Below are 22,264 nucleotides of genomic sequence, written 5' to 3'. Positions count from 1 at the left end.
TTTTCCTTTATTCAAAGTCCCAAACGACGAGTTTACAATAAGCACTTTAAGCCATCATGAATGTCTCTGCAGTTGCATTTCAAAGTAAAAGCATACTATTTACATATACTATATTGTTCTTAAAATGTTCCGTGGGTATAATGCCAATGAATACCTGGGCCTTTACAATAGTTAAGCACAAATAGTCAAGCATAATTTACGATTCACAATCAGTGTTAACAAGTAAATAAAAGAAACGTATTAACCCCCAATAATTTTACTGTGGCATGTACTATGAACTTCCGGGGTAGAGTTCAGAAAATATAGATGGTGGCCACATGCGTGTGGCTGTGCAGTTGTGAAGTAAATAAGTCAAATAAAACTGCAACTACTCAACACCTGCAAAATGAAGGACACACCGCTGTCTAACTGTGAGCGGGATTTCCTGCTCAAAGCCATCGAGGAGAAAAAGGTGAGCTGGTGGCTGAACATTGCGCAGTGACTTACAAAACTAACACCGAAAATGATGAACTACAAAAGGGACAAAAATACAGATTCACTATAAAAAGCCTTTAATCTTAAAAATAATAACATATTTTAATCTTCATCAGGGTAATTGTTTAATTCATATGTTATTATTGTTGTAATTATTTATGTGTTTATTACTGTTGCAGCCAGGAAAGGAGAAGCTACTTTCTTTATACCTTGGTTATATTTACTAGTGACGTTTTATTCATAGAGCATCTTTGGATATACTGCCTAGTAGCTTGTGGAATTAAAGAAGGGATCGAATAAGTTTATCTTAACCTATAATAATATATAATAAATAATTTGTTGATTATACATTTGTATTATTAGCCTCTGAATTGTAGGTGAGTATAATTATAAAGTAGTAAGAAATGGAAAGACTCAAGCAAAGTACCTTCCAATCGTATTGAAATACAGTACTTATTTAAAGTACTAACTAAGTAAATGTACTTAGTTACTTTCCACTATTGGCCTCCAGTTTTGGCAATCTAAAGGTTTCAGTGAGTTGTTCTTGTATATCTGCTTTGAGGGAAATGGTGTCCCATATTACGCCTCTGTCCTCTCCCTGCAGCGCCTGGATGGACGACAGACCTACGACTACAGAAAGATGAAGATCACGTTTGGGACTGACTATGGGTGCTGCTTTGTGGATCTCGGAAAAACCAGGTTAAACGTTGGCCTGTTATGTGTACTGTGATTTTATACCTAGTCACGCCTATAGGGTGAAACATGTTTATCTTCAAGACTGTGATGTACTGAACACTTCCCAAACAATTCACCCACATTCACATAGATTTTTGTGTTTATTTACTCAGTAAATGGAGTTATCCTAACACTTGGAATATCAATGTTCTTCCCTCTTTAGGGTCATGGCACAGGTGTCAGGTGAGCTGGTGGCTCCTAAAGAGAATCGACCAAACGAGGGAATCATGTTCTTCAACATCGAGCTGTCACCCATGGCCTCACCAGCATTTGAACAAGGCAGGTAAGAAAAGACAAAAATATATTACTTTTATATATATCAAACTATACCAGACACTTCCTGTGAGATTCTATTTGACACTAGGGAGTTGACATATTATTATATATTATACAAAGACTGTCTCTGAAATATGCTTAATTTTAGTCCAACTTGTTTGTGAAGAAAGTGTAAATCGTCTGTGGGCTTTTCTCTGTCTCCAGACAGTCAGAGTTGTCAGTGAAGCTTAACAGACAGCTGGAGAGATGCTTGAGGAACTCCAAGTGCATTGATACTGAGTCCCTGTGTGTGGTGTCTGGAGAAAAGGTAAAACACACACACACACACACACACACACACACACACAGGTAGAGGGAAAGAAAATCACCTTATTCATTGACATAATGATGATGGCGATGTGTGTGTTCAGGTGTGGCAGATCAGAGTGGACGTTCACATGTTGAATCACGACGGGAACCTGATGGACGCGGCCAGCATCGCTGCCATCACCGCTCTGTGCCACTTCAAGCGTCCTGACGTCGGCATCCAGGGAGATGAAGTCACTGTGGTGAGTCAGCAAAAAACAGCAGGTGGTGACTCAGCTTTTCTGAATCTGCAGGGACAAATCCAGCTTTGTTATTTGAATTTCTTTAATGATACTCACTGCAGATATAGAGTGGGAACTTTCCTGCTCTACTTAAAATCACCACCGGTCAATCATTAATACTGTTTTAATTCAGTAGCACCAGGTATTTTTATTGTCAAAACCAAAATATTTAATCTTACCTGTCCTTTGTTTCCATGACTAAAAAATGTGAAAAAGCTCCAACTCCTATCTGTGATGATATCAACATGAAATATTGACGACAAATAGAGTAAAAAAAGAACGTTGCAAAGTCCTAAACTTTTTTTTCTAAATGCAGCAGGGATATTGTGGCTAAACTGAATCAACTGTAATCCCTGTACATTTTGCTGTATGATGTCCTTTTGTTGTTCTGTTGTTTATGTTTTTATGTCTTCTTGTGGAACCTACTGCTGCAGGTCTCCCTTGAAAAAGAGATCATTGATCTCAATGGGATTTTATCTGGATAAATAAAGGTTTTGAATTGAATTGAATTGAACAGAAAAGTTCAATATAATCTAATGTCTAAAGAGACTGTAATGTCAACAGTAATACATTGACTAAAACAAAAGTACTAAAGGTTTTCTTTGATCAAGATGAGACTGAAATGGACAGAATTCTAGTCAAAAACTTTACAAACAGGATGAGGTTGACAAAATAAGAACATTTGACATAGGACAAAGGCTAAAATGAACACCTGGCATTTCCAAACGGTCTTAACTAGCTTTGTGTAGGTTGTAATTCTGCATTTCTTCCTGTGCTCCCTCAGTACAGTCCAGAAGAGAGGGACCCCATTCCTCTGAGTATCTACCACATGCCCATCAGCGTCAGCTTCTCCTTCTTCCAACAAGGGTAAGGCACCGAATATGAATTCAGGACAGAATACACTTATTGATCAAGTACCAACGTTCTGTGATCTTCATTTGAGGGGCGCCCTATTAAGGTCAATTGCATGCTCAATATAGTTAGCCTAGCCCCATTGATGTATATTAGGTGGACAAAATAATAGAATCACCGGTCAGTGTTACAATATCTCTAAGATCCCCATTCATCAATTCCTGCTCAAATCAAGCTTAAGGAAACACAACCTTTCTGAACTTCAGTTCATTTAAATGTCACTGCCAGACTCCTCACTAATTCTAAAAATAAAAAGTGCACATTGCATTTGCATTGGCTGAAGTTATGTGTTTCTTAAATGTTTGTATTTGCTCTTACTGAATGAACGTCATTCCTATTTGTAAAACACTATTATTTTGTTGGTTGATTTTGATCAGACAGCATTAGTTCACAATTCACAAAGAACTGAGTGTGTAGAACAAAAAACAATAATAATAATTATGAATGCAAACGTCTCACCAGTCCTTGAAGAACTTCATCCTTCCTCATGCCGAGCGTTCTTCTTCTCTACTTCCTGTTTGCTGTGCAGAACCTACCTGCTGGTGGACCCCTGTGAACGGGAGGAGCGGGTGATGGACGGCCTGCTGATGATCGCCATGAACAAACACAGAGAAATCTGCTCCATCCAGTCCAGCGGGGGCATCATGCTGCTTAAAGAGCAGGTGAGGAGACACCACTCCACAGCTGTCTTTTAGTTTTGCATCAGTCACCGTAGAGCTTCATATTTCCCATGAGAAAAATCCAAAGACTTTAACATCAAATTATTTCGACTGTGTTTAAGGTTATGAGATGCAGTAAAATAGCCAGCGTAAAGGTGTCTGAAATCACAGAACTCATCAGCAAAGCCCTGGAGAACGACAAGAGAGCAAGGTGAGCATCACTTCATTGTTAAACAGTATTTCAACTTCTGCTGTTAAAATACATAAACACTCTATAATTTCACATTTCACAGAAAAGCAGGCGGGAGGTGTGGTTTTGCGGAGTCAATGCCACAGGAGCGAATCACAGCTCTGAAAACGGACGAGACCTCGGTAGAGATGACTGATGCGTCAGAAAGAGCCAATGACATCGTCGAGAATGCCGAGGTCCCGCCTCAAACGTATCCTTTAACAGTATCTACAAAGAAAATGTGTCTTTGTACCTTTGCATTATTATATCCACTGCGGCTCCTTAACCAAACATATCAGGGTGCCTTCCCCAGTGGTGCCTGCGCCAGGGGTGGGGCAGGTGGGGCAGGGCCTGCAGAACACCTGGGGACTGGAAGAGGAGGAGGAGGATGGTGATGAAGAGGAGGAAGAACAAAAAATGGAAGAGGAACAGGATGAAAAGGAAGACAGTAGAGAAGGTTATTACACATGCATGCAAATTAGTCGCTTTTCGGCGCCTCCCGCTTTTTTAACGCTGATTTGGGTGACTTGTGTAATTCGTGGAGAACCAAAGAGTTTTCGTTTTTGGGGGGGGGTCCGACTGACGGACAACTTCTCACTTCAAAAATGTTTTAAGAAATCTAGACCGCAAAATAATTAAACAAGCAAGTGCCTGATTTTCCTGGCCAAGGACAGGTTCCTTGAGCACAACACGAGCGGAACGTGTCATCACGTGGTATATGTCTCGTCTGACAGGGGTGCAGTGCTCACGGAGAGCACCGGAACGCCGCTCCAGCACTTCAAATATTGCAGTACCCATAAGGAGCCATACACATGCCGCAGTTTTTGCGTGGCTGTGTCTTTAGTTGTAAGCCCAGTGGCGATGTGTTGTTATTAGCATCTGATTAGCTAGCTATGCTAACGAATATAAAGAGCTTTTCTACAACCAGGTGGAAGAGAGCTCTCTCCTGACAGACTGAGAGGCTCAAATAACCTCAGCTCAGTGAAGTTAAGGCACACCTTGATATGATCATTATAGTTATTAAAAAAATAAGAAATGAAAAACAGGTATAAAATACTATATGATAGTAACAAAAAAGTTGTTAAAAATAACAAGAATACAGTTTGAAAGGAGAGTGATTTGTAAAATATCCATAAAGAAAAAGAAAAATCTGTTTACAGTTCATAGGGGTGTTGAGAGATGTATCCATAGATCTCTTAATTTTGCTCTCAAAGTGCACCAGATTGATGCTTTTAACTTCCCCTAGAGCAGTGGTTCCCAACCTGGGGGGCCAAAGATCGCAGGGGGGGCGCCAGGCCTCAGATGATTTGAGGCCAAATATCATATTTAGACTTCTTTTTTTTTACATGTAATTGTAAGGCAATACATGATTGTCACTAAAAGCCTTGTCTCTACATTACAATAAAATATAAAAAATAATTGACTAATTAATTTTAATAAAAATTCAAGTTAGTATTAAAGGCATAAAAAGACAGAAATGTATAATTCTTTCTTTAATATAAATGTTTCTTCTACCCATAAAGTGTCCAAACCAGGCTTGTCTGGATAAGCGCATTTTTCAAACATAGTCATTGTCCATGCCGCTTTCAGTTGGATTATTCGTCACAGTTGCTCCGATCAGATCGGTCTCCTCCATTTTGTAGATTATTTACGACTTTTGAATCCACATAAACACATCGGCAAAATCCGGCTTACTTTGAGCATGTGTTTTAAACAGACTTTTAAACTTTAATTACCGCTGTTGCGTGCCCCCCCCCTTGTGTGTGTGTGTGGGGGGGGGGGGGGGGGGGGGGGGGGGTCCAACTTCCAACTTCCAACAGGAGTCATTTGGTGGGGCTCTTGGGAAAAAAGGTTGGGAACCACTTCCCTAGAGGATGTGAGGTCCCGTCCCCCCCACTTAAATGATGTCCACATGGATAGGATACTAAATACATTTGCACACATCTTGTGTCCATATCTTTCTGTTTTGGTGGTCATGCCACCACTGTGCACGTGCATGCATGCACGAGTCATGGTAAGATATCTGGATTAAGAGGTTGCTTTTTCTTTGCAAAGCATGAAAGAAAGGCGAAATGAATGGGCTGGGATTTTAGTATTTTTAAGCAGAGGTTGAGTTCAATAATTTGTACGGACCTCGGAGGATGTTGTATAAATTGAAATGGCCCTTGAGAGGAAAAAGGTTCCCCACCCCTGCTGTAAATAATAATAAAAACCCTTGATTTATAACTTAACATCTCTGTCTCCTATTGATCTGAGTATATTATAAAGAACAGCCAGTTAATTGAAGCATTATAGTGCAGGCCTTTGTCAGATGGTATATTACGCTGTTTTTTTTCTGCTTCGAATAGTTCTCTCTTTTTTCATCATACGTGTGTTTGCATCACTGATTACAGTTTTTGTTTTATCGTAATGTCAAGTTATATCGCTACAATTTCTGTTTTTGAACAGACAACAACTTGAACAATTGGTACTTTGTTTTCAATTACAGGAGATGTGGTTGAGATATCTGACAGTGAAGAGGAGGAAGTGGTCATACTTCATCCAGAAACACAGGACAAATCTTCTAAGTAGGTGCACCAGTTTTCTTTTCTAAATATAGGAATTTAGTTAAAGGGCCTTATTATGCTAATTTATAGGTTTCATAATTAAAAAGCCAGCTCTGGTCTGATTGGTCAGCTGCTTGGGGTGTCCCGCCCCTTAGACTGTCACGTACAATGTGTTGGATTGCTAGATAATAGAAGCGCAAGTGTTACGTAGAGATGTCACAAAGTTACAGAAGTAAACAGAGGACTATAATGGAGGTGTTTCAGACCGGGGTGGGGGGGGGGGGGGGGGGGAGTGTGTGGAATACAAACTCCCTCTGGAGGGAACTTTGGGATTTTCGCATTGCAGACCATTTACTTGCTCAAAAACGTATATAACACGCTACAGGAAAGGAAAACCTGAAAAGGCATAAAAGGGCCCCTTTAACAACTTAAGAAGGGTTGCCTAAATGGTTTAAAATGTACATATTTTTTTTGCTCTCAGAAATGCAGCATCCAGTTCCAACCAGAAGGGGGGAAAAACGTCAAAACAAAGAGAGAAAAAATGAAAGCAAGAACTCCTTGAACTGTATATAAGGCTCAGACACTGCACCATGTCTTCATAAGGAAGACTGAGGTCCTGGATAAGTAATTATAATGGCTGTGAATTGGGATCAAATAGATGCTACAGAAACACTTTGATTCGGTGATAGTTAAGTTCTTGTTTGTAGCCCTTTGAATAGATATAAAAAAACGTACTGCGATTGTATAGAACATGTTTTACATTTTTTTTATTCAATACAAATATGTAAAAGGTCTTTGATTATATTGAATTCAGAAAATTCCTCTCACCACACTTTGATGTTAAGCAACCATTTACATTTGCAAACTGATGGATTTTGTGAGAAAAAAAGACAACTGTGTTATTCAATGTGAAACTAAATAAAAATGGAAATACATAAATATTTATTTTCCGTCAGTTATTTTAGTTTCAATATAACACATTTAACTGAAAATACTGTAAGTATGCTGATATGCATTTGTATGTGTTCATGGTGGGAACAAAAGGTAGATGTGGCTAACATAATCCTCAGAGTACAGTATTAAACAATGTTCGATTAGCGGTTTTTCTGTAAAACGCAATAGAGAACGTATAAAAGTAACGTTTTCTTCTAATTTGGACCAGTTCAAAAGAAAACACAGGTTCCGCAGGAATTCAGAGTCCAGAGTGCTAACCATTACACCATGGAACTGCGTCCTCTCGTGGCTGTTTGACTTATTCAAATACTGTACAAAATATGAAATGGTATTGGTGAATGTTTGATGATGGATTGTTTGCAACTGGTTTATAGGATACATATGCACTTGTATTGCTGCTGGAATAAACCTACCTCATTAACATACAGAGATATACATATTCACATTCAGCGTAAACTTTGGAGCATCAGGGGACTGTACCAGAAATGCATGTTCTCCTCTAAAGGCCCTTAAGCAGGGTTGCCAACTTTGGGTACCTGGCTGGAGTGAGATTTTGATATCATGGGTTTACTTTAATTACACATATGCGCACAAAATGACTGCTATCGTGTCAGCAGCGGGACCTTAGCATATATATAGGATATATATACAATATATACAAATATACAATATATACAAATACACAATATAGGACACAGACTATAAAGGGCACAAAGTTTCATTCACTAATGAAAGTCAAACACATGTTTGTTTCCACTGTTTTATTGTGTGCCTGTCGCGATAAGCAATTAATTGACTTATCGTACGATAAATAAAAATGAACTCGATACATTTACATTTACATGAGGATGTGACTAGCAGTTTGAAAGGATGTACTTGAATTATTATTATATATTATCATTATGTCAGTGGTCTAAAATGGTCATACAACGGTGCCGACAATGTTATCGTTTATCGCAATAATTTCCGGGAAAATGTATCCAACAAAATGAATTATCGTGAGAGGCCTATAGGCTACATGAAACACACACACAAACAAATCTACAGACTTACTCCAAACTGCCAAACATATTAATTAACACACTCTCACTCTCATATACTCTTTGACTCTATTTTGGCCGAGTAGAACAATAAGCAGCAGACTTTTACTTTTTTATCATTTCTACTGGTTCTTAGATCTGCGCATGCGCAATACGGGTCGGCAGTTGCGAGAGAGTATTTTTGTTGGGTAATCTATGGTAGGGCTAACCCATACAGTGGTGGGGCTCAGGGCTCAAGTCAGTATTTGCAATGTAATTACATACACGCTCCCCTTGACAGTGAAACGCCACACGTGAGGTTTAGATTATTTCCCTGTCTCAATCCAAATTGAACTGTATGAAATAAAAAGGAACATTTGTCTTATAGTAAATAAAAAGGGCGACCTGGAGCCAATCCTGCAATTTCTCCACAGGTGAAAGAGTTGACATGCTGAAAACCCAACCCAAGTCTGAGGGGGATTCTTCTTTTTTTGAAATACTAACATAAAATACACATTCTGGTACTCTCTTGAGAAGAAAAATAAATAAATCTATTACTACACGACATATTTAAAAAAATGAATGCCATTTTAGTTTTGTGTTACTTTGTTCTGAAAGCTGAACCTGCTGCTCCTCACAGAGACAAGAGGACAGGCTGTGTGAATTACTTTACATTGTGGATAGCCCCCATTGTTCTGTGTGTCAAAATGAAAGACAGCCCACACACCTATCAATCATCAAACCGTGGGGTCTTATTTCATTACGTGTTGATTTCTATCAACACCTAATGTTGTATCGATGTATAGAGATGTACTACAGCAAAAGTATTCTCCGTCGGGACTTCCTGCAACAACACCACGCCGTTATCTTGATTCTGATTGGCCAGAAGACATTATCAAAGATGTTCTATTGAGAAGACGATCACTACCCGACAAACGTTTTCAAAACCGTTTCTAGTCTTCGGTATTCTTGTTTTTGGCGTGAGAATAGTTTGGGCAGCGTGAGAGCGTGAGATTGAGAGTGAAAGCGTGTGTCACACGCCAGATGCGTGAGAGTTGGCAACCCTGCCCTTAAGGTCCTTAAAGTTAGGGTGGTAAGAATAGAGAAACCAGCTCGAGTGCGCTAGAATTTGAAAGTATGCAGCCGAAAAAAAATCTGCCCCTTCCTACAGACTTCCTTACAGTCTGAGTCCCTCCTCCAACACACACGAACGCGCACATGACCAATGAGGGCACGAGATAAGTTTGTGCACGAGATGGAAGGCTGACAGGCAGGTAGGCCATCCAGTTATTTCCGGGCCGGCCGTGCCGACAACTTCCGCCGCCGATTCAACATGTTAGTAACAAGAATACATGTTTCTATTTTCCCGTTTACAGTCATAAAACCTATTTTTACAACCGTCGTTTTGGCGTCAACTTTTACATTATGGTATACAGTCGGCAACTTCAGTCTGTATCGTGTCTAGGTTAAATACACGTTATTATATTAATCAATGTCAACACCAGCCATGTGTTATACATCCGATTGACAACAGTAATTTAAATAAGTTGTTAAACGACTCTTGTAAGAATGGGCATGTTGTAATTAGCAACTACACTTCTGTGAGCAGTGGGTTAGGGTGACACAGGCTGCGTTTCACTTCTCTTATTTTTCATTTCCTCGCTCCTCGGTCTTGGTCTCACCGGAAGTTGATTTGTCTGCGCCATCTTGAGTAGCGTCCCAATGGCCTTATTTTTGCCGGAGGAGCGAGGAGCGATAATGGAGGAGCCATAATCGAGGAACCACCAGACCATCCTTCGATGAAATCCTCAGACACTCGCGCCGCCCCCTTACTGTGTATCGCTCACTGATTGGACGATGCAGCGCATGCACTGATCTGATGCTTCTTGACATGAGAGCAGTTTCCCAGCGGAGTGAAGAAAATACATGAAACTCACGGGAGTCACTCCTCAGTTTATACCGTGTTTTGTTTCAATTAATGTATCATTTAGTTACAAATATGTGATATATCTGAACAACAAAGTGGTCAAAAATCATTTTATTCATTTTTTGGAAACATTTTCATGATCGCTTTTTCGTTTTACATTTTCATTTATTGTCATTTCCATTCAGTCAGTCATTAAGTGCTATTTAAAATGTTAATTTGCTACATATCCAAACAAACAAAGTGTGCAATCCAATGAATGTTAATCTAACTGGGTTTTGATAGATAACATATCTCTTTTTCTTCTCTCAATTATTTTATTTCTATTGTGCACTCTAATCAATATTAATCAAACTATACATTTTAAGAATGGCGTTTATCTTTTTTGAGAATGAGTTCTTATTTTATTTTATTTATTTGGGTCTACAACAGATGATACAAATGTTTGTGTCAGTAAATGTGTACTAACAGAGGCGGGGGTGTGTGTGGAAATAACGGGGACAGAGCTGGCTGCTGTCAGACGATCAGCTGTGCAGCGTCATCACAAACGGACGTCGCTTCACGTGACGCTCCGGAGGAAAGGACGTCCCATTGCTCTTACAACTCATTTCCCTGCTTCTCGTGGTTCCCTTGCGTCTCTCCATGCTTCCCTGGTGGGAGGGACTAGACGCAGGGAAACGATGCAAGTGAGGGAAGCAAGGATTACATTTAACCGAAGTGAGAAGGGCCCACTGTGTCAAGGTGTCTGAGGATTTCATCGAAGGATGGTCTGGTGGTTCCTCGGTTATAGCTCCTCCATTATCGCTCCTCGGTCCTTGGGCAAAAATAAGGGACGCTATTGGGACGCTACTCAAGATGGCGCAGACAAATCAACTTCCGGTGAGACCGAGACCGAGGAGCGAGGAAATGAAAAATAAGAGAAGTGAGAAGGGACCCTGTACTCTTAAGTGGTTTGCAAACTGCCAATAAACCAAACCGGTTCCGGTTCAAGAACCGTTTTAGAGGAGCCCTGCGCCGCCGCCGAGGCGCTTCTGGGACGCTTCTGAGCCGTAACGCGCCGCGTGTGGTGGAATAGCACCCATTGACTAGAGTGGCCGCGATCGCTGTGAGCGCGAAAATATCTATTTTTCGACGCGACGCAAGGCATTGCAGAGGCGGCGGGCAGGAAGTGGACTGGTCAGAGCATCCGGCCCATCCCCCAAATAAACTCATTTGCAGACCCTATCCCTCCGTAGTCTTTCAAGTAGGAGGAGAAATGCCAGCGTTCTCCTCCGGTTTACAGGCACTGTGTCAATTATATATATAGAATAATTATGATGATGAATGCATTTTTTTCCCACTAAAATACAGCAACACATCTTTGATTCATGTCGTTTATAACTGGGATATTACAATTATTATTATTAACTTTGTCTGTATAAAGTAGCCTGTCCAGGAAATATGCACAAATCAACAAAAACTGCGAGCCGGCAGGCAAGACGCTCCGCTTCTGAAATGCTTCTGAAACGCGCCCGGTAGGGTATGACGCCAGAGGAGGCCGGACCAAAACCGCGGCGCAGCCGTAACACGATGCAGACGGGCCCGGTGGAATCTAGGGCCGTTTCTCAATCGCAAGTAAAACTGCTACAGAGCAACTATTTCAAGTATACTACGTCATCGAGTGGCGCCGAAGGACTGTTTAAATGCTCAGCATTCTGCGCCACTCTATGACGTAGTATACTTGAAATAGTTGCTCTGCAGCATGTGTACTCGCGATTGAGAAACGGCCTAGGGGTACTCTGAATACTTGCAAGAGTAACCCCCCTGCACAAAAAGGGCAGCAAATTGGACCCAGGCAACTACCGCCCTGTTTCTATACTTACCTCCATCTCGAAAGTCATGGAAAAAATAGTATATGAACAGGTCGAAAAGTACCTCGCGGAAAAGAAACTAATCTATGAATTTCAATCTGGCTTTAGAACATCCCACTCCACTGACACATGCCTTCTTTATTTGAGCGACCACATCAAACAAGAGGTGGACGAGGGCAAGTACTGCGGCATGGTGATGCTGGACCTACAAAAGGCTTTCGACACTGTCAATCACCCCATTCTGATTGACAAGCTAAAAGCAATTGGTTTTGATAAACTATCGGTGAGCTGGATGTAATCCTACCTGGAGGGGAGAGAACAGATGGTGGAGGTAAACGGTACTCTGTCCCCCCCCCCTCCCAGTGAGCTGTGGTGTTCCACAAGGAAGCATATTAGGTCCGTTACTGTTCCTAATTTATGTAATGACATGTCATCAGCATGTGACTGCAACTTGTTCCTGTTCGTGGACGACTCAGCCCTGCTGGTCTCTGACAGGAACAGGTTGCAGGTTGAAAAAACCCTCAGCTCCGAGCTTGGCAGAATCTGCACCTGGCTCGCCGATAATAAATTATCATTACACCTGGGTAAAACAGAGTCCATTCTCTTCGGTTCGAAACATAATCTCAGCAAATCCGACGACTTCTCAGTTGCAGTGGGCGACATTATTGTCACAAGTAAGAAGGAAATTACATACCTAGGATCTATTCTTGAGGCAAACCTCTCCTGTGACAAAATGGCATCCAATGTAATAAAAAAAGTCAATCAAAGAACTAGATTCCTATACCGGATCTCCTCTCTGGTAAACAAAAACACCCTGAAAACTCTGGCAGGAGCACTCATTCAAGGGTACTATGACTATGCTTCCACGTCATGGTACCATAGCACCTCCAAGGTGCTAAAAATAAAACTTCAAACATCGCAAAATAAACTGGTCAGACTACTGCTTGACCTTTCATCTAGAACCCACCTCACCTCTGCCCACTTTGACAACCTAGGATGGCTTAGAGTAGACGACAGAGTACAGCTACTTGCAATGGGCCTGGTCTACAAGATCCACTACACCTCTATGGTACCCATGTACATGTCAAAATTATTCCCAAAGGTCAAGGAATACCATGATCATAACACCAGAGGGAGCTCCACAAATCATGTAAAACCCAGATTTGGCACAAAAAAGGGGGAATACACGTTTCGTAATTATGCCACATCAAGGTGGAACGCTCTTCCCACAACTGTAAAGGAAAGTAAAACTATACTTACCTTCAAAACCTCTCTTAAAGAGCACCTTCGGGGGAGAGCATTGCAAAACTGGCCCCGGTAATGGTACAAATCTCAACCTGTCGTTCAATGGACAGCTTCCCCCCCCCCCCCCCCCATCTATGTATATACTCGCATTTTAGACTCTGTTACTAACTGTATATCTGTAGACTTGGTATGTCTTAAATGTCCGGTTAGGATGTATTAGAACGAAATCTAAAATGAAAATTGTAAATAAGCAATCTGTATGTAAAAAACCACCTGTATGTAAATTGTAAATAAGCCATCTGTATGTCAAATATGTCTTAAATGACATGATGAATTGGAAATGGGGGACCCTGATGTAAACAAGACGAAAGTCTTTCTCTGGTCTGCATCCCCTTAACAATTGTATGTTTTGAGCTGTACTGTACTGTACCCAATATACAAGCTGTTAATAAACTTTTCAATCAATCAATCAATCAATCAATCAATCAATCAATCAATCAATCACCTCTGATGTGCCTCGCGACTTGTCCACTGTCAACCAAAAGCGTGAGGGGGGCGGGTTCGGGGAGAAGCCGTGCCGTGAGTGGCTATGTCCATTGTGATGCCGTGACGTGATTGGCTCCGTCCATTGGGAACTCGCGTTGTGATTGGTTTAGGTCCAATCTCACAATGGACAGCGAGTATCATGATTGGGTGATAGATTGGAGCTTGAGCAGCCGGTCCTGCGCCAACTACAAATCAGATCACACCTCATACGGCGGCGCACTTCCTGGGAAAAGACGAAACTCCTTCGAGCCGGATTTGAACCAGCGACCTAAGGATCTCTGCATTTAGCACCTACAGTCCTCCGCTCTACCAACTGAGCTATCGAAGGGGATGCACCAATGTCTAACACATAACTTTATAAAAAGTACAATTTTAGTTCAAATGTTCAGTCTATGGCTAATTAATATGATAAAAACACAAATAAGTATCATTAATTATATTTAGTGTTTATCAACCGCACCCCAGCAGATAATTTGCAATTTCTACACTTTGCTGTTATAGCTCTCTCCAAACCAGCATCTATAATCACCTTATTATGACCAAAGGCCCTTGTCTGTTTGGAGGATGAGAGGAGGTGAAGGGAAATAAATCCACATTTAAAGGAGGGACAAAGGATAAAATACAATGGTGAGTTATCTGTTAGCTACATTGCTAGCGTGGTTTTAGACATTGCACACAATGTCAGGGACATGACCAAATCAGACTCAATTCATTACGTCAAGGGAAATAGTAATAAACATTTTTTTTGGAATTATTTCTTTATTGTTTAGAAATTAATAACATTAATTTTAACTACAAAATGACAATTACAATTCAACAATGGAGTTACTTACTGATTATACAAATGTTTTTACAAGTCAATGTGCAGTGTTTGGGCCAACAAAGCAAGACAACTGCAACAGCTCAGGAGGAAATTTCGATTTTATTGTATTTTACAATGTTTAAAATAATCATCTTTTACGACTTGTACCATTCTGCAGCTTAAAGAGTGGTGAATTTAAGACTAACACCAATGTGTCCATCAACACATCTGCTACTAAAGTTCAGAGCAGATAAAGTTAACAAGACAGATGATATGTAAAAAATAAAAGCATTCTTTACCTCACAGAAGAGCACATGTGTAAGGGTTTGACTTGCTCCTACAATTCATTACATTTCACACTCAAATAAAAGTCTACCATCACATTCCTTTTCCAAGGAAAAGATGACACAGATCAGCTTAATTTCTGTACACAATGACAAAAAAAACCATCGTATTTAACAATACCGTCTCTGTAAACCAATTGTAACAAATACAAAAAGGGCATAATTAATATGACATGAACATACAATATAAAAAAGGCAATTTAATCTATAATAGTGGCAATGAAAATGCAAAACAAGTGTACCTACTTTTCAAAATAAAATTACCTAACAAAGAAGGAAGGGGGAACCATCATCATCTGAGATAATGAATGACGGAGTACCAAAATAAAACCCTAAACTGGGAGCATGTGAGTAGTATACACAGTACACAGGTTATCTTTCACACTCACACACACATTTCTTGTAACATTGTGATAAGGGGTCCTTTATAGACCCAACTCAAAGACTGGGCCATGTGACATCAGTCAGGAAGGGTTGAGGTAAGAAGAGGATTCTTTGACTTTTTTTTAATTTAAAATATATTATTCTGATCTGGAACTGCAGCCAACAAGTCACATATTAAACATCCCATACTCTGTATTGCTTACAATTAGCTTATTTCTTTACTTTTTGGGGTGCCAGCCAATCAGAAGCAAGCCCATTTGGGAAGTTTCCTGTTGTTGGTGTTAAATAGTTTTGGGCAATTGCAATGAAACATCTAGTCATTAACTGTTGATGATACCTAACTGGGAAATTCACATTTAAATGAATACTGGATATTTAATAGATGCCTAGTTGATCTTCATTCATAAGAATTGATGTGATTGATTGGCGTTTATAATCCCAGTGTTACGGTGGCTGACAGGTGAAAACCCGTTCCAGCGGCCCAACACATTTTCATTATCGCCGCAGTTTCATAAACAAATCAAATAACACAAATGTGCAAAAACACATGCAGATAAAGAATGACCTGACAACACATGCGCATACAAAAAAACCATTCACCAACTTGCCGAAACCAGGGCAGCGTTTACTGAAAGCGCTGCATTAGTAAAGCGCTGCAAATAAATAACGCTGCAAGAAGCTCAAAACACAACGTAAACCAGAGTACACTAAAAAGGGATGCACACCGGGACCGTGCGCTTCTGTATTGTCTGTTGTTGGAACGTTTCCTAAAATGTACAGTAAGCTTCATCGACTTATTTTAACAATGCGATCGCATGATTCCTTCTGATATTATGGCAAACACGGTGAATGTTTCTTAAATACTTGGTATGTGTTGTCAAGTTGGTACATTTGTTTCTAAATTTGAATGTATTTTGACACATGTGTTTGTATAGTTTCTGAAGCTGCAGTGTTTCTCCTAATAGAACTGTTTTGGCACCTTGTAGCGCGTTTGCACTCGTCGGCCAATAGCTTTTTTCCCCTCTGTAAGTCATGACTTCAGGTCTACCTCTCCATCTTCTCCACCCCACCTGCCCAATCTGAGGATTTCCTGGCTGTGAACAAGCCGAAGATTACTTTATTTTTGAGAAGATAGGTGAACTAGATCTAATCAAAAATCCTCAGCATTTTTGTCAACGCTCAAATTGGTTTTATCTTCAGGTTGTTATTCACATCCTCAGCTTTTCTCACAGCATTTACATCCACTGTGCACCGTCACAAGGGACAGAAATAAAGATACATAAGTAAATACTGGTACCTGTGTATGTACGGTTAACTTTCACCACAAGGGCTCGATAAGTAAGACTCCAAACAGGCCGGGCCTGCGTTTGGTCTTTAGTCATTTCACACGCAATCATAAACACATATAAAAACCCATCAAGTCAACGTAGGAGGTAAAGTATGGAATGACGTTAAATGAGGATTATAGGTAACAATGATAAAACGTAACAGGTGGATAACTCATAGTAACAGTTTTATCTTGCAGTTGTAGTTTCTCAGCACCGCCACAGGGGGGAGCAGCAGCACTGAGCCACTGACAGGCAGGTGGTGTGAACAAAAGCGAGCACCATCTGTCTTTCCTCCTCCTCCTCCTCCTCCTCCTCCACCGCTCTGTTACCTCTTAATGATAGCCTAGCTAAGTACCATACAAGTTGATTTTACACTACTCCTATCCTACGCTACATTCTTACATCATCTTCGTGTCTTTCTGCTTCATCTTTCCCTCCTCCTGTCTCCTCCCCCGCTGCTCTGACTTCTTCCTTTGTCCGTTCTCTCCCAACAGTTTTCATCAAAACTGCGCTCTCTTTTGACTTTCTTTTCCTGGTTCTGCTTTCCCTCAGTAAATGTAACTTGTTTGTGTCCTAAGTGTTAGTACTGATTCATTCTCAGACATTTAGTAGTACCTAGCTGGCTAGTATGAGTACCCATGAGTGCTATCATTTTTTCCCTTTAGCTTCTTTCTCCTTTAAAAAAAAAAAAATCTGCTGCAGCTTTTTACTCCCCCCCCACTGCTGTTTATGTGCTTGCTCGAAAAGTGTGTAGACAGACTTGTACCGATAGGGGAACCCAGACTCAATCACCATCTTGAAAAGTGGTTCCCTCCGCAAAAACAAGCTATGTCTTCTATAACCTCAAACGTCCCCTGCACCCTGTTAAGTGCTGGCAGGGAGAGTGTCTCAGTCCTCCTCCTGCTTCTTCTTCTTCTTTTATTTTCATGGTTTGTATCTCTCCGTCCTCTCTTCATTGCTCTCACATGTTTCATGGTCCTCTCACTTCTCCATCAGTCCATCGTCCTCTGTGATGCCCTGAGCTCGCAGCTCTTCCAGGACGTTGTTCAGGTGTCCGGGGTCCGGGAAGCCGTGGCCCGTCAGGTTGGAGCCAAACTCTGTCTTGTGGTGGACCTGGAAGAGAGGGCAAAGTCATATTTTCTTTTTTCCAGTGACATAAAAACAAGAAAGGTACGTACATCACAAACTTCGGCCTTTCAAATACATTGTAATATTGTTTTAATACCTCGTTCCAGATGACGGTGTCAGACTCTCCGGTGGTGCTTGAAGTTCCAATGGAGAAGATCAACCTGCGGTCCCACGCTACCAGGAGCAGCTTCAGTACCTGAACAAAGGTTTGGGTACAGGTAAGGAAAACACGTTTTAAAAAGGGCCCTATATGATTCTTTCAGGTTTACATTTGTACTTTGTGCCTCTACTGTACAAAAGATTCTGGTCTGGTAAATACTGTTTTCATGCACTGGTGTTCTCATACCACATAACACACTACAGCCCATAAAAGGGCCTCTTTAAAGCATTTCCACAGTGGGAAAAAGTACATTCGTACAGCAAAAGGAAAGGGCAGATACAAAGGCACAAATAAAGTTAGAAGACTAACATTTTAAATAAAGAGGACGTTATTAAAAGATTAAATCATCAAATGGTAAGAAATAAGTTGCAGCATTATAAAGAAAGTAATTGAACAAGTGAAAGTACTGAAGTAACAGCCAGTAATAACACAAATAAATTGTAAAATGAATAACAAATGAATATTGCACAAACATTGATTATCTCTTTAGAAATAGTGTGGAAGTCTGAGGTAGACAAGTAGCAGTCAGTTATAACAAATCATAAGTCAAAAAGAACACAACAGAGGTGTTACAGTCTGTACTGTGTGGTGGTCATGGACAACGGCGTCAAATAGAGGTGTGTAAAGAATGGATTCAAATAGTTGGACGGTGTATTGTGCTCACCTTGCGTCCTTTCTCGCTGTCGGGGAGGTAGCAGTGTCGGGGGAAGCCTCTGGCAGTGAAGGGCTTCCCTGGGTTCGGATGCTCTGGTCCCTGGGAGGAGAGGACTGATGTTAGCAGGCTGATCAAACTAACTGACGTGGGAGTAAGAGCAATACATCTGTGAGTACCTGAAGGCCTGGCGGTATGTTGTAGATGATGCGGATGCTTTTGCAGTCAGGATGCCCCGGCAGGGAGTGAGGGATGATGTGGTACTCCATCTTTCCCGCCGGTTGGTTGCCTGTCTTCACGCCGTAGATGGTTTTACAGGTGGGACACTGAAGGCTGTCAAGAGAGGAGTGAATTGATGAGCTCATTTGCAAAGCAGTTTGAGAGACAATGAGGAGGAATATTCTGTAACCTACCTGCCGTCTTTGTTGCCGTTATTATACATGGCCACCAAACACTGGAAATGGTACTGGTGTCCACACTGTGCTAACCGCCCGACTGACTCCGCCCGAGACACAGGGGTCACCCCTGGGCCCTTATAACCAGACGGACCCCCCAGCGGCTCCATACAGATGGTACAGTCCTAGGAGAGAAGAGAAAGAAGACCCTTTTTTTTAGGGAAGGCACGCTTTTTATATACAGCAATTCAAAGTGCTTTACAAATATAAAAAACGTCAAAAGCATAGTGCAACAGAAACAAGTCAATAAAAAGCCAAGAAAATAAAATTGAAATAGCTAAAATAGAATTAGCCGGGTTTAAATAGAATGAAAAAGCCTATTGTGTAGTGTAAGATATGAATAGTTTTTTCATTCAATCAAAAGAAAAGTATACTGTTTAATAAGAAACCAACATTATGCTTGTTATGAGATACACAAAAACTAGGGCTGCATCATTTGAAAAAAACAACTAAGGCCAATATTGTAACTGCAATGTGATTCATGATATCGGAGGGGTTGATCATTTTTCAATCACTATTTTCATTATATAAAAATATATTAAATGGCGGGATTTTCTTTTTTTTGTGACCAACTTTTTATTGTTTTCTATCATAGAGGGACATATATATGTATACAGATACAAATAATGTAAACGATAGTAAAAAAAAGGAGAAAAACTAAGAAAACAGAGAGGGAGTGGTGGGATTTCCTCAAAGAGGATCTGAACGGTGGCCGACAGATGCTCATACATTACAACGGCCAAATACATTCCATTAGAAACCCTTTTAGAAACATTGCAAATGTACCAAACACATGGAAATGAAGAAACATCTTCACCAACTTGACAACACAAGCGCAGAATCTATAAAACATTCACCAACTTGACGAAACATGAACAGTGTTTATCAAAAGCGCTACATAAACAAAACGCTGCAAATAAAAAAAGCAGCAAAAAGCTCATAACAGAAACAGGGAAACTAGCTGACAAAGCTAGGACCGGAGCGCTTGTTGATGTCAGCACTTTTAGTAAACACTGAGCAACACTGTGTTGTCAACATGGTGAAGATGTTTTGCTTGTTTTTTGGCTCATTTGTGTTTTTATAGTTGAATTGTTTCTGTAGCTACAGCGCGTTTCCCCTAATGGAAATGTCTTAGGTCGCGTTTGCACCTGTCAGTCACCGTAGCTCTGTACCTAAGAAATATATTTTGTCTGTAGAACACGATTTGCAGGCCAGGATATCCCCACAACAATTCATTTTAAATGGTATTTTGAAACATATGTAGCCTTTAATAAAGTTGTACGTCCTGCTATTTGAATATTGCATTAGCAGATATTGATATTTTGCTAAAGTTTCAATGAACTATGCATTCTAATAAATACTGTTCATACCTCCTCTGGTGGACTTTTTACTTTCTGCAGGTACTTCTTTACCACCTCCTCTGGAGTTTTACCTGCACACAAGAAGAAAAGAGGCTTACAGTCAAGAAAAGGTCCAGATGGTTAACATGTTAACCTGTTGGTGAATCATTTTTCAAACTCTCACAATATATAAAAGCATTTAGGGAGGTTGTTTATGTGGAATTTCAGTCACTGCTTTTGCTTACCCTTGCGAGCCTGCTTCTTGGTGGTCTTTCTGCAGCAGTGGCCGAAGCCTGGCACGGGTTTGATGTCGCTCTTGCTGACAGGTGGGGGGTGCAGCACCAGTTTTGGGGGTCTGGTCAGACACACAGGCAGAGCGGCAGCACTCATCAGGATCCCTGTGATCCCTGAGACACAGCAAAGAGAACATGAGTGTGGTTAGAACAGAACAAATAAGACAAATATCTTTGACTCTTTGTAAATCTGAAGCAGCCCGAGTATAGTGTGTGTTTGAGATTTACCGGCCAGTGCAGGGTGGACCGGGCTGGATCCATTGAGGTTCTTCACTGGGACGGTGGGCACACTGCAAGAGAAGACACAAACTGCTTGAGCATTTCAGAGTCAGATCATACCTTAAAAGACAAAACATAGTTGGAGGTTACCCTACACTGTAGAAGATACTCACTTCGAAAAATGGATGACTGTCATTCTAGCGCTAAATGGTTGCAACCATAAATAACGACAATCAATTCAAATGAGCTTAATCATTTCACATTTTCAAAAAGGAAAAAAGATTGATGACACCTAAAGACACAATAAGAGTGTTTTCGTCCTCTCTCCCTCTGTATTGCCTCGTTCTCAGGGTAAATCTACGCATAACTGTCGGTGTATTTATGAGAGCTAATCCACAGACAGCCAATAGCTGGAGATTATCTGAATCATCATCATCGTCACAATCGTCATCATCCTCCTCACCCTTTTACCTGTAGCTACACAATTCCCTATAAATGATCTCACTGAGAGGCTAAACTTGGCTCTTCACTGTGACTCGTGTCTAATAAGCAGCCAGTACTGAAGTTAAAAGATGATTAATAATAAAACGATTCAAAAAACAATAACTAAAGCGGGACCAAACGGGCTCCAGGATATGTCTGAACCCAGCTCACCCTGTCTTTCCACAAAACCCGACATATGACAGGTGCATTAAATACAATAAACCACACCCATGTGACATTAAGCAGAAGTGATAACCAATTACAAAAGTAAACCGATAATGATTATGATAATAATAGACGACAGCTTAATAATCATTTTGGCTCCCACACCTACCAGTGACAAAGCCACCTGTCACACACAGATACTGTTTCAACAGAGTTGTATACAATGTTGGTCAAGTAAAACATTTCTGGTAATTTAAAGATTCTGTTATCTGCAAATATAAAAAAACAATGTAACTGTCATAAATAGAGGAGCTGTGATTCAAGAAGGAAATCAAACAAATAGAACATAATGTTAATAATATACATAAAAGACAGTTTCTTTTAAAAACAGTACCTCCTTCGAGCCGGATTTGAACCAGCGACCTAAGGATATCGGCGTTGACCACTACAGTCCTCCGCTCTACCAACTGAGCTATCGAAGGGGATAAATGGGAATTTCTGCATGTGTATCGAAACACAGTCCCTAACCCTAACAGTGTGATGGACAGCAGGACG

The 22,264-nt window shown here is 40.6% G+C and overlaps 2 protein-coding genes and 2 non-coding genes across 5 annotated transcripts in view; 1 reads left to right on the top strand and 3 right to left on the bottom strand.

Annotated features, from left to right (window-relative positions):
* The first annotated feature begins 292 nt into the window (after positions 1-292).
* exosc9 (exosome component 9) lies at positions 293-7,363 on the top strand. The gene is made up of 12 exons (XM_034237089.1): positions 293-451; positions 1,079-1,173; positions 1,373-1,492; positions 1,690-1,792; positions 1,896-2,033; positions 2,857-2,939; positions 3,514-3,646; positions 3,766-3,854; positions 3,937-4,083; positions 4,172-4,329; positions 6,361-6,439; positions 6,900-7,363. Exons 1-12 carry the CDS (start codon positions 386-388, stop codon positions 6,961-6,963), a joined length of 1,275 nt encoding a protein of 424 aa, XP_034092980.1. The 5' UTR covers positions 293-385; the 3' UTR covers positions 6,964-7,363.
* A 6,833-nt stretch (positions 7,364-14,196) lies between these two features.
* Positions 14,197-14,284, bottom strand: trnay-gua. Its single transcript is given in 2 exon segments — positions 14,197-14,232; positions 14,248-14,284. It is a non-coding gene; the product is annotated as a tRNA-Tyr (tRNA).
* A 575-nt stretch (positions 14,285-14,859) lies between these two features.
* Positions 14,860-22,264, bottom strand: part of LOC117560251 (E3 ubiquitin-protein ligase DTX4-like) — a 40,219-nt gene continuing 32,814 nt past the window's right edge. For both annotated transcript variants that reach the window (XM_034237105.1, XM_034237106.1), the window contains exons 5-12: positions 21,071-21,132; positions 20,795-20,956; positions 20,580-20,641; positions 19,168-19,334; positions 18,934-19,087; positions 18,767-18,856; positions 18,040-18,138; positions 14,860-17,927 (exon numbers count right to left, since the gene is read on the bottom strand). In XM_034237105.1, the coding sequence (XP_034092996.1) occupies positions 17,796-17,927; positions 18,040-18,138; positions 18,767-18,856; positions 18,934-19,087; positions 19,168-19,334; positions 20,580-20,641; positions 20,795-20,956; positions 21,071-21,132 (928 nt within the window). In that variant the 3' untranslated portion in view covers positions 14,860-17,795. The remainder of the gene's footprint in view (positions 17,928-18,039; positions 18,139-18,766; positions 18,857-18,933; positions 19,088-19,167; positions 19,335-20,579; positions 20,642-20,794; positions 20,957-21,070; positions 21,133-22,264) is intronic.
* trnay-gua lies at positions 22,105-22,191 on the bottom strand. Its single transcript is given in 2 exon segments — positions 22,105-22,140; positions 22,155-22,191. It is a non-coding gene; the product is annotated as a tRNA-Tyr (tRNA).

Source organism: Gymnodraco acuticeps, unplaced genomic scaffold (assembly GCF_902827175.1).
Source record: "Gymnodraco acuticeps unplaced genomic scaffold, fGymAcu1.1, whole genome shotgun sequence".
Classification (NCBI taxonomy): domain Eukaryota; kingdom Metazoa; phylum Chordata; class Actinopteri; order Perciformes; family Bathydraconidae; genus Gymnodraco; species Gymnodraco acuticeps.
This window is presented reverse-complemented; position numbering and strand designations above follow the sequence as displayed.